Genomic DNA, 13471 nt, shown 5'->3' with positions numbered 1-13471 from the left:
TTTTGTATTACTATTATTTTCAATGTTAATTATTTATACCTTGTTTCATTTATAAAAATAATCAGCAAAACTATGTTTTTGTTGAAGTTAGTTAGAAGATTAAAAAAAAAAATTGGATAAAATATGAATAAAAAAGGTCAACAGAAATTTTCCAAAACCAGCCTTTTATTAATAAGGCTATATGAAGGTGGGTGTTACATGAATAAAGCTGCCTGCTGTTGTTCTTCAGTATACTTGGAACACATACACACACACACCCTTATATTTCCTTTATAAATATTTTTTTTTAATATTTGTTGTCCTTCTGATATATTTTACCATATTTAAATATATATTTTTTCTTGAAGTTCATAAAATGTGCTTTTTTTCAAACATGTCATTTATATATTTGCTAACTGGTTACTTATACAGAATATGAATTCACTTTTATTATCATGATCTGATGTAAAAAAAAAAAATAATTTTTGTTAATTAAAAATTTTTATAGCTATAAATAAATTTTTTGTTATATCATATTTAATATTAACCAACAAAATGTAAGTGTATAACTGCTATTTATAATTTATCATTCATTTTTGAAAATTATTTAATCAACAGCATAAAATCATGTTAATTCCTTCCTGTATCTTTTTTTTACCTTCTAATAATAAGTGACGAGTAGAAACAATAATTAACTTTTACAGGCTCACGAATGACATGAGAGTGTATGAGTATCACATCTAAATTTATTAAATTGTGCTTCCAGCAACATTCTGTAGGCATCGAGGCACTTTCTGCTTTACACTAGCCATTACAGAACATTTAATGCTGCAATTCAGTTAAAAATGTTTCACCAACAATTACACTGAATAAAAAAGTGTTTTTAAACAATGTAACACTACATATTTTTAGCGTTCTAAAATTAGAATAATGTAAACTAAAAAATAAATAAAAGCATTTTAATATAAATGAATTACACTTCTGTCTCATTTTTACTTTCTTGATTAATATAGAATATAATCAAGGAAAAATATCGTTACTGGGCTAAAAAGACTCATCAACATATAAATATTTTCTGACTCAAGGTAACATTAAATGTTGAGAACCAGCAACTGTTTATTAACAAAATTTGGTGATATTATAGTGTTGGTTTCTATTACATTTAAAATTTCTGGAATGGGTCGATATAGAAACTTGAAATTCAGTAGGATAACTTCTACTTATGGGAAATGTATATTAATTATGGAAAACACATACATTAATTTAATGCAAATTAATATGGGATTATATATTTAAAAAAAACATTGTTGAGAGGGTGGAGAGATAGTGGTAATAGGAGTCTCAACAAAATGTTAAAAGGGGAAATCTTTTATTAACTTTTTCATTGTAACATCTGCAAATCTTTTTTTATTTCAAAAAACCAACTCCTTCTTCAAATATATAAATTTCAGTAATTCTGGTCCATACTAATTCTATTGATTTAATAGTTAATCATCTGTATAACATATGTTTTAGGGATATTTAAGTCTCATTTTAGTGAATTTTTCAAAAGTTGAGTAGAAGGTAAACAACACTTAGTTACATTTCCTATCTCTGAACTACATTAATGTAAACACTTGAAATGTAGTGAAGGGCTTCCATATATGGGACATTAATGCTATTATTTGTTTCAAATTAATATGCAAAAGCGATAGAAGATAAAAAAGAAGGTATTGATATAAATGCCAGACAAGCAAATTTTTTCCTTATCCATCCATCTATTGTCACTTTGATGTAAGTAATACTTTGAAAAAAAAAAAGGTTTAGTAAAACTCCCTTTCCAGAATATTTCAAAAATTTTAATTTCAATTTCTAATTACTGATATAAAATATCAAAATATGCAGTTGAAATTAATAAATTTGTTATTTAAAAAAAAATGTTTTCATGGAGCAGGGAAATTCCCCAGAAAATTGGGAAAATTAACTTATTACCACTTTCTAACTTTTACGTAAGTGAAAATACAATACTCGCTTTAAAGTAATAGTAATTTTGCATTAGGTAATAATTATTTTGTTCAACAACAGCGAACAATTATAACAACTTAATACCAATAAAATGTACATTCACTGAACTGACTTTCTTTGCTTGAATAAGGAAGTCTGACTTTTAGCAAAACAAAATTTTTATAAGTGTGGTAGAACTTTTCAATTAACACATTTTTAAAATGCATTATAATATAATTAAATTATAAAAAAAAAACTTGCCAATAGTAGAACTTACTGTTAATTTACATGCAGATAGTGGATTCACAGTGGTATCTTTACACCTCCTCAGCACCTGGAATGAGTTTTACTGTAAGCTATGCGACAGAAATTTGAAGTAAGAAAAGATGTGCAAAGATAGAGTATGAAGAAAAAATTAAGTAACATTTTCATTTAGTAAAATTAAAGCCATGAAAATTATGTTGTACATAAGCACAAGCATGCACATATGCATGTAAAATCACTATCACATATGATTTTCATTTCAAACCAAAACACACAGAACGTCAATAATGTTATGTATTCTGTTTCAGTATGTATCATTCAAAAAGAATGTAAAAGTATGTTCTTTAATAAGTAATACTTACTTACTAAAGAAGTGATAATTCAATTTTTTCTCTATTTCAAAGAGAAATGAACATTATAATTACTTAAGTAAATTATAACTTTTTATATTATAATGATCACATAACCTTATATACAAAAATGGCAATTAATACAGAGGCAGTTATAAATTCTTTTATTTAATCCTAAAAAAATAGCAATAGTAAAATACTGTACTGACAGGATGATTACTGAATTTTGCATTTTCATTTTTTTTAATATTACATATATAATTTTAAGGCTAATTTTTTAATCTAATTATAACCATACAACATCCAGCCTTTATATTTATAATATAAAGGATACAAAGTATCCTTTTGCAGTTTGGATACAAAAGTGTAAACAAAAATTATAACAAAAAATATAAAAAGAATTACACATACTTTATATAGATGATCCTAAATAAAAATTTCAGACTATATGAGTAAGTAAGAAATAAATTATAAAATAGAAGGGGATAGTTATATGGTGTTTATTCTATTTTCTGGTGGGATTATTTTCACAGCACACTTACTCGAATTATCAGCATATAAATTCTTAATTGTCCAGTAAATCACCTGACATACTTAAGAAGGAATATGAAATTCATAATTTGAGTTGTTTATTGTGATCATTGCTAACACCTATAAAACCGGAATTTTTACTTTTATTTATAAAAATTCTGTCAATTTCTTTTAATTATTTATTAAAAATTTTTATGAAAGAAAACAACTGCACATATCTAGCAGTTATGTGCACATATATGTGGCGCATAAATGCTGCTTCCACTATTAAAACGTAATTAATGTACTACTAAATTGAATATCTTTATAAGTTCACTAGTAGGCCTATTAAAAACAGTAATAAGGATTAAAAGTCAGATAAACAAGGATAATTAAAATTATAATTAGTCCTGCTGCAGGAAAAAAGTATAGAAATTAGTCTAAATTCTAACTTGAAAAACTGAACATCACAAACCATTCAGCATGTGTGTTTTTGTGAATTCATAAGGTGATGTTTATTAAACTTCATATAAGTCATAAAAAATTTGTCACTTTTGAACCAAACAATAAAAATTACAAAGGAATTTGTTTTACAAATTTGTTTTAAACGTTATATTTTGAATTTTATTCTCAAATAATGTAAAATTAAATTCAAGTTAATATACTTTTTAATTACTTCAAATATTTGTGGGTTAAGTTTTTTTAATTGATAAAAATTTGTTTTATCGGGATATGAAAATTCACAATGAACTTCTTTATCTTAATAAAAAAATGTCAAATGATTCTCTTATTGCAAGCATTGAGAATTTTTTCTTATATTAGCACATTAAATTTACAATTATAATAAATACTTTCCATTTCAGATTACCAGTAATAAAGAATTATTAGATAAGCTGGGTGATAATGATTGTTTTAATAGGTTTTTTGTTCACTGAAATTCTATTTTAATCAAAAAAGTTTACTTAGTTGATTAATTTATAAAATAAAGAAAGAGGAAAAGTTTAAAGCATCACTAATAGCTAATCAAAATGTTGACTGTCCTATTACAGTTTAGTTTAAAACTAACACCATCAGTCACATATCAAACAATAACAGCAACAAGAATCAATATCAGTTGTTGCAATTGCTACAGATTTCTTGATTACAAATTATTTTATATTACATTGATTAAGATCAAATTATTTTATATTACAGAAAGAGAAATAAAATAAGGTTAAATAAAACTTTAAATTTTAAACATGAAAACCTCATTTTCACTCCATTTTTGAGATTACTTAAAAACAAGCTCCTATGAAAATAAAATTGCTGGTAACAAATTGAAACCTTTTTGGGCAGACTTAGGATGGTTCTCATCTCATTATAATACAAAAAAATTAGCAGTTTATAAACAGTTCTGAAAAAAACTCCAAACATCATAGAAAATAAACAGCAGATAAAGGTTCCACAACTTACCTGGCTTCACTCTTGATAGATTTTTATTTCAAACGTGCCATTGGTTTTTTAAATGACTTTATTATTGTTATTTAAAATTGATCAAATCAATCATAAAATACAAACATAAAACAATTTTAGATAATTAATTTAGAAAAAGATCTTAGAAATCGGTTATAAATATTCCTAGAGATTCTGGTAATATTTCACAAGTGGCAGGGGCACTGAACAAAGCAATGTTTACCTCATGTAAAATTTAATAACCCACTTATTCCTTTATAAGGAAACATTTTAATTAAACTTAGCAGTATAAACACAAAATTTGTTTAATATTAAATTAATAAGCTATGAAATCAGGTTTACTTACCAAAAAAGCAAGCTATCTGCAAGCTTACTTGCAAAGGTCTAAAATTTAATACAATTAAGATCTCATACACAAAATACTTTGACCTACTTTAGTGCTTACTTTACTTTAGTGCTTAATGGCATGTTAGATTAGAAACATTAAGAAAAATTTAAAGGCAAAAATTTTGGTTATGGCCAGAACCTCTTGTTGGATCAGGGCTGAAATTTAACAGAAGTTAGAATTATATATTGATAGTATTTTTCATAAGTTTTAGTTTTTCATAAGTAGGAGTTTCTTGGCCATAAGTTTCATAAGTTGGAGTTTTTTTAATTTTGTAGAAAATTCATACATTATTACCGCTACACTAAATTTTATGTTTGTACAAAGCCCTACAAAAAGTTGAAATTTTCATTTCTTATGCATGAAAACGGGCAAAAAATCATTAGATCGAATGATTTTCCCAAACCACTTTAACAATTTCAGCCACATATCAGTTTTTTATAAACTGATTTCAACAGATATCATTTTGTTCACAATAAAAGGGTTAACAACTTATCTAATTAAACTTTGATAAAATGAATACTAATAATTACAGAGCAATGATTAAAAATAATTAAATGGCCCTCATTTTAAATCTTATTTATTTTAGAAATATCTTATTTATTTTATCATTCAAATTTTTCTAACTTTTTTCTTTGTTTCATTCAATTTATCTTAACTCATTTTGTTCAAAATTAAACTTTCTACAAGTTTTATGTGTTTATTACAAACTTAATAAAATTATTGTAAGTCAAACATAAAAAAAAACAAGTTTTTTACCCCAATTTAGTTTTCACCCCATATTTCTCAAAACCTACTGCAGATACGGTTCTGAAACCTATTTTATTCAATTTTTCAGGTCAAAAACCATAAGAAATTACTTAGTAATTCTGCCCCTTAATAACATCCTGAAAATTTCAGTTCAACTTCACTTCACTGGAGTAGCTGAAATCCAAGCAAAATCTTTCATTAGCCATAACTTCCAAATGAAGCATTTTAGGACATATGTTTATGTGAACTTTTTCCATTACTTTCACGAGTAGAATAGGTTATGAAGTCCTGGGAGAGCTTCGTGATACATGTACACATAACTAACTGTAAAAATGTTGGTCAATGAGTTTTTTGAGATACAAAGCAAAAACTATTTATAAATAAGTGTGAATAGCCCCCCGCCAAAAATCTGTTTGAGTTAAAACTTAATATCAAATATTTGCTAAAACATTTTTACTTAAGATTTTTTGTAGCCTAGCCAGCTCTTTTGTGAAAACACTATTATTCTTCAAAAAAATCAATAGCACCTTTTATTGTTCTAAATCAGAATTTAGGACATAAACTGCAATTTAAAACAAAAGATCTTTCATTATTCTTTTCCCATCTCAATGTTAACTGGAATTATTTAACTATCTACAGTGTACTTTTTGCTGTTAAAACATAGGGTTTTTTTTAAACAAAAGAGACTTCCTGTTTACTGAAAGTTGAGATAATTATTTTTTAATAGTTGCAGTATTATTCTGTAAAAAAACCATAAATTACAGATAACACTGCTTTTGGACGTAGCTAAAGATTCATTTTTAATGGCAAATTTAATAAGATTATGGAATGTTGAAACTGCATTAGCAGGAAAATAGGAAACTTTTATATATAATTTGTCATAATTCTTACAGCTTTTCTTCAAACAGATGGTAATTTCTGAAAATAACAAGTTTTAATGAGTTAGAACACTTATTATTCTTCTTTTTTTATCAAATGTTTTGTAAAACATAATCCCTTTAAGCGTCCCTTAATCTCTTATTTAGTGAAGGTTACACTCAGTCTATGTATAGCAGATTATCAAGGAGTCCTTACAAGAAAAATTAATATAAGAAAAAACAATGCTAGTCATTGCACTTTAATAAATAAAATCTAAATTAATTTAACCAATAAAATTTACCCACATTATTTTCGTTTTAATAAAATTAAAAGAAATTTTACATTACAATAGTGGTAAATTTAATCCATATCTAATATCCAATTCAATCGTTCCTGTCAATAGCTGTATTTTTATATTAATGAAAACTAGAAACACCACCCAATTACCAAAATGACTAACTAATTTGTAGCATTCAATCTGCCTAAAGTAATTACAGTTTATTTATGATAAAAAATATATTAAAATACAATAAAACTTACAGACTTTTTAAGCCGTTTCATGCACTTTTTCTGCTCGGTAGTTAATACTAACGGTGGCTGACAATTGATATTTGAAATATGACAAGATCTCTCTGACGATTTTGATTTACAAACTGCTAAATTCCATTTAGGAATCTGTAAATCAAGATCACTATTCGATGATGAATATAATTTAATACAAGGAGCAGATAAGTTCCAAATAATATGAATTGGATTTCGCTGCTGAATATGACTCACTTTGGGAAATGGTGCTGGTAACCCCACAATTTTTTCACTGAAAAGATTAAAAAAAACTACAATTACTTTCTGCATGCATTGAAATTTTATAAATATGAATAATTTTTTTTTTTTATGATCAACAGAAAAATACACAAATTCCAGTTGGTTGATGTAGTAGTTAGCACTCTGGTTCTCTATCATGTGTTCGGTTTAATTCATAACAATCCTCTGGTGTTATTTCATTTATCATTTCCTCCTCCATCAGATTTTTTATATAAATATATAAAGCACAACCAAAGTAATAAAACTAAAAACAACAAACATAAATATATATATATATATATATATAAATATATACCAAAATTTTTTGTATTTAATAAATCAACCTCAAGTACAGAATTATTGAAGTAGAATGACTTACCCCTTATTTCATTACATAAGCAGAAGCGCTTTTGCGAACTTGATTCGCATCAACAGCTGCATTATATTTTTATACATACATACATACATATATATATATATATCTCAAAAAACATCATAAACTAACAATCCATGATATCATACCACTTATTCACTTATAATTTTATGTTAAAAAATTTAAAACTTTTATTTAAATGAAAAATTTTAAATTATAATCAAAACAGGACGTAAAGTATAAAAAAAATTGTTTAAAATTATAATAAAGATTAATTAATTATTAAAATTATGTTAAAATTAAATGTCAATTTTTTTTTTTTACATATGTGAGCAACATGATGTCAATATAAACAAATAAAATTATAACAAAGACGCTTTATGCAGGAAGCCAATTCAAATGAGTGAGACAAATGTAGAAGTTAGATAATATTGGGTTTAAGGGTTAAGTTAGGTAATAGGTAATATTAGTTCAGGCCTCGGGCCAATACTTTGGAATGCAGTATACGACAGCCTTCTGTGCATGGAGTTACTGGGGGGACTCTGAGATGGTCGTATACACTGACAATTTGACCCTGTTGGTGGCTGCAAATACCGAGGACCAAGTTGAAGAGTTGACCAACGAAGCTATAAGGAGTCAGTGGATGGCTCCCAATAAGATAGCAGTATTGCCGATGGAAATTGAGGAATATGGCTGTTGTAGCAGACAGACAAATAATAAAGGAGGATAGCGTAGTTAAGTACTTAAGGGTGTACTTTGAGAGATCTAGGAAATTTACTATGCATACCAGGGAGGCTGTTGCAAAAGCTGAGAGGACCACGACTACTCTAAGGAAACTGATGCTGACAAAGTCTGGACCCAGAGCTAGTGTAAGGAAGCTTATTCTACAATTAGCAACATCTATACTGATATATGCGGCCCCAGCCTGGAGGTCAGTTCGAGAAACTATGAGGAGCTGTGGGCTTTTACAGTCATTCCTGCGTAGACTGGTGATTGCGTCAGCTATGGCATACTGAACAGTATTTGGGGCAGTAGTTGGAGTAATAACCGATGTGCCACTAATCAGTCTCAGAATTAATTTGATTTGCAGAATTCATGATGGGGTTCCCAACAGGCAAACCAAATAATGCTGGAATGGCAGGCGTCCTGGGAAGCCTCAACTAAAAGAGCATGGACCAGGCGTCTGATTCCTCGACTTGAACCCTGGGTCTAGAGAGGGTATGAAGGTATCATATTACCTCATGCAGTTCCTCTCGGGCCATGGGGTATACCTAAACAGGTATAAAAGAAGATCCTCAACTAACTCTATATATCGTGGAGCGGAAGACACTTCAGAACGTGTTCTTTATTTGTGACAGATGGAATGCTTTTAGGGTCTCGCTGGAACTAACCAGCTTGACACCGGAAAATGTGAATTTATGTCGAAAGAAACTAGACAATGGGAACTGGTATCAAGTGTGGTAGCAAATATTCTCAGTACAAAGGAAATAGAAGAGAGAACTGGAATACTGGCTGACAGCTGGGTACTTGGTAAGATTTCTACAGTGCTGCCAGCAAAATGATAGTTTCTGGGAAAAGTCCTCTGAGAAAAGCAGAAGGGCACGACTGGAGGATGAAGGGGTGAATGACAGCTCCCTGCTGAGCTGTCAGCTGGTCCGCGCTTGCGTGGATCGGCGATGGTGATGATGCACGGGGACTCTGAATTCTCTGAGCCTGAAGACTCCCACCGGGACTGTGATAATGCTTAAATACCGCTCTGGTCGGTGAGGGGTTTAGGTTTAGTTGGTAAAGCGCAGGAACACATACGCACTTTAATTAACCCCTTGCAGAACCTGTGGTGAATCTGACACTGCCTCTTACAGGGTGTACATAATGGTATTACCCCTCCTCACAAAAAAAAAGAAAAAAGTAATATGACACAAGGCTGCATAACATATGCAATCCACAAGGATGTGGGAACAGTCAAGTGGCAGTTGCATTGTATGCATATTAGTGCATTTCACTGCTGACATCAGATACCTGTGAGTGACTCTGGTATGACTTAACCGCAATCAAGAAAGGAGCACTTCCTCTTGACTGTGGCAATCCAGTCAACTTGCCACTTTGCTCGAGGAGGGTGTTTACACAATTAATAAAACCGCATGCAGTATCAAGAGTGGTGAAGGACGGTTGACTCCATGTTTTGCCAATGATCATATCACGTTGAATACACCAGTTCTCGTCTGATCACTAAAGTTAAGCAACGTCGAGTGCGGTTAGTACTTGGATGGTTGACTCCATGTCTTTAGCAGTGGAATCTGCCTATTCACTGCCTGTAATTCCCATACAGCTAGGGATCCAGCAGAAACTCATTTGTGTGTTGCAATGGTCCAACTAAGTGATTACATTATAGATTTTGGTGACCATAGGATACCTAGAGTACAAATTTTCTAAAGCTTGGAGTGCACTACACAAGTAGGTACAAATAAGGTTATGATGGTATTTTGGGTGAATGATATTCAAAGCCTTATTGATAGTGCACAGTTCAGCAGTAATTACACTTGTAACATTAGGTAGATCAAACATATAGTTTTGCTACTAACAACAAATGTGCATCCAATGGCATCATTCTGTTTCAAATCATCTGTGTATACTATTGCATCTGGGTTTATCTTGGGAGAACACGATGAAACATTTGCTGAAAGACGATAGGTGGCGTTGATTCTTTATTGTACATGGTAAGGTCAAAAATAAAATTTATAAGGTTGATTCTCCACAGAGGATATGAATAGGGATACGTTGGAAAACTAGTGTCAACATTTAAAAAGTGGAGTAAATGCTGGGTACGAACATCCATAGGTGAAGTATAACATGTTCTTTATACCTTTGTAAATTAGGATTCACAAGGATTGTGTTAAAAGCTGGGTGATTTGGTTGCCCTTAAAGAAAAGGGAAATAAGATGCTAGATGCTAGAAGTTGATCCTATCACAAAGAGATGGTACTAACTTTTAGCATTCTAACATTAGACTAACTTTTGTTAGTGTATGATAAAGTGAGAGACACCGAGCAGAAAGAATCTGCTAAGGTAATTGTCACTGCAGAAGATGATGAAATAGTTCTCCTTCATGAATGAGTCTGAGAATGAACTGTTTCAGTGATCCGAAAATTGCACAAAGCTTCTTCCACACAATAGAAGTCGTGAAATGGTGTCTACATATTTCATCCATGACTTCCTCTTAGCGTCCTACTACTAATGATGGCGATGAAATCTGTGTGAGGAGATCTGATAAGTCTAGAGCATTGTCCTTAGAGTTAGGTGAAAGATACAAATTACAGTTATGGACTTTAAAGACAAGATAATTTTATAGTAATAGCAGGAATGATGGTAGCTAGTGGTAGTCAACACCTCTTTCTGCATGAAAATAGCAACTCCACCACTTTCTCTACTGTCTATGAGACAGTCGTATCTCTCACACCAATAGCCTGCATCTTGTTGTAGAAGGTACCTTTCTTCAAAGCACATTATTAATGGTTGTTGGTGTGCATGCATCAGTACTCTAATATCTTCAATGCAAGATTGAAGAGCTCGATATTCCACTGAATAATGTTCACAAATAAAGGTTACAGAATTACAGATAAATATATAAAAAATTAGTTGTAGGTGATTGTGTTTCTTTTTAAATTTTTAATAATTCTGATTTAATTTTTTTAGATTTTAATAACTCTGATGCCCTGGCGTCAGGCAGTTCTTCAACCATTTAATCCAGCAACTGAGGTGATGGAAGGAAAAATGGGAAGTCGCAGGCGACATCCCAGAGGGGGTGATTTTATGTTGCCTCCCTTAATAGAGAGCATATTAGATGGCTTACCACCAGCTGTATTTACTCCTTGTCCATATAGGTAAAACTTTGGGGATATGAACTTTAAGAGGGATCCCAGTAGCATTAATTTTACCAGCTGCAATTACCGACTTCGTATTCATCTTTGCTCCAAAATAGTTGTACGTAAGTGAAGCAACCTGATCAGGTAACATCTGAACAAGTTTTTCAGCTCGTTGCAGGAACTGTACTGTTGAATACTTGCATTCGCAGGGACTTTACTTGATGTAACGAGGGCGAAAGAAACGCCTGGTTTAACCAGGTTACAAGAGTTCTATTTCTTTTTATATTCTCTTTGTGTGGCTGGGAAGAATATTTTCTCCTGTGAACTGATTTTGAGGATTGCCTTCTCTTCTTTAAAAGTTGGGCAATCTTGGGAGCGATCTGTATGCGATCCACTGCAGTTAGCGCATTTTTCATCTTCTTGGCAGTTAGTATCATTGTGACCTTCCGTAACACATCATGGACATATCTCAGTTTTTGGGCAAGATGTTATATTGTGGGCATATGCTTGACATTTGAAACATCGCCGTGGGTTAGACATGAAAAATCGTACTCGAACTGACAGGTAATCAACTTTTATTTTTCTGGTGGTACTGGAAGGTTGAAAGAAAATACAAGAGATGTTGATTCTTCCATTCCATTTGCCATTTCATTATTCGCTTAACATCAACAACTTCTTGGAAGCTCATCAGCAATTTCCGTAACCAGCATATCCAGAAGGTCACAGCAACAAATTACCCCTTGACTTGTATTCAATGTTTTGTGGCACACTGTACTTAAATTTATACCACCCATATCATTAAGATGTAAAAGAAATTGACTCTGCTCATCATTATATGTTTCAATCAGAATTGATCTATTGCATAATTTCCTGATGTTCTTCGGGGAACTGCTTGAATCTGCTACAACTTTATTAATCAGGAAAGACGAGACCTTATGAAGGGAGCCTCCCTGTTACAAATCTGATGTTCTTGAGACTTGATTTGTCACCATTTTAACCGATACTTTGTTCAGAACTATCCTCGTCAGTCAATGCTGAGCAAGGCCCCTTCATAAGACCAAAGTTGGTGGTTTTTTTGGATGGACCACCAACCATCATATGAGGTTTTGTGTACTTGTAATTTTGGTCTCACGAGTACCAGCGATATAATGGATCACTCCAGCAGAGCGCATGTGAACTGGAGCTATAGCTAAGAGCAATTGGGTTTGCCCAGATGCCCAGAGGACATCATTTGAGACTCATTACGTAGAGCCGTTCACCCATTGGCATGATAGTTTCCACCTTGGGTTACGGTTGTATTTCATATGATGTCACAACACCACCGAGTGTAAATGTAGAAAGAAACAGCGTAGGATGTTGTTGTGTAAGTGTGTAAGGGTATAATAATGTAATTTGTAGTGTTCTTGGTGTAGAGTATGTGTATAGTTAAAATGTTCTGCAGCTCTGTGTGTATTGGGAAGAAAAGCTGCAGAAGCTAGGGCTGTGGGGATCCCAACCCCCAAAGTTGTGAAGATTAAGACTCCCCATCGGGGGTCAACCTTTACAGAAGAAATTTTGTTAAAAATATAGTAAAAAAAAAAAAAAACAGATGATTAGGTCATACATGTTACATAATGAAAATCTAATAATTATGCACTGTGACCTCACTCAAAGAAATGAAAGATTAGGCTTTCAGAATTATTTAAAAGTATAAAGAATATAGATGGTATTCTTGTCAGAATGTAACTCCTTGCCAGCTTATTTTAATAATATTTTTAATTTCATAATTACTGAATTATATCGATCTGAATGTTTTACAAACCACAATTTGATTATTTAATTTTTGCTTAATCATTAAGTATTCTCCAAGTATCTTTCTGTAAATTTTATCTAAACGAAAGAATGCTAATTGAGCGAAATTTTGC

General features: G+C 31.1%; 1 protein-coding gene across 3 annotated transcripts in view; it reads right to left on the bottom strand.

Moving 5' to 3' along the window:
• Positions 1-13471, bottom strand: part of elg1 (enhanced level of genomic instability 1) — a 73783-nt gene that overhangs the window by 36661 nt on the left and 23651 nt on the right. For 2 of the 3 annotated variants that reach the window (XM_075369561.1, XM_075369560.1), the window contains exons 6-7: positions 7072-7345; positions 2240-2296 (exon numbers count right to left, since the gene is read on the bottom strand). In XM_075369561.1, coding sequence (XP_075225676.1) covers positions 2240-2296; positions 7072-7345 — 331 coding nt within the window. The remainder of the gene's footprint in view (positions 1-2239; positions 2297-7071; positions 7346-13471) is intronic. The other variant, XM_075369562.1, reaches the window with a different exon arrangement.

The sequence above is a fragment of the Lycorma delicatula genome, chromosome 6 (assembly GCF_047948215.1).
Source record: "Lycorma delicatula isolate Av1 chromosome 6, ASM4794821v1, whole genome shotgun sequence".
Lineage (NCBI taxonomy): Eukaryota > Metazoa > Arthropoda > Insecta > Hemiptera > Fulgoridae > Lycorma > Lycorma delicatula.
This window is presented reverse-complemented; position numbering and strand designations above follow the sequence as displayed.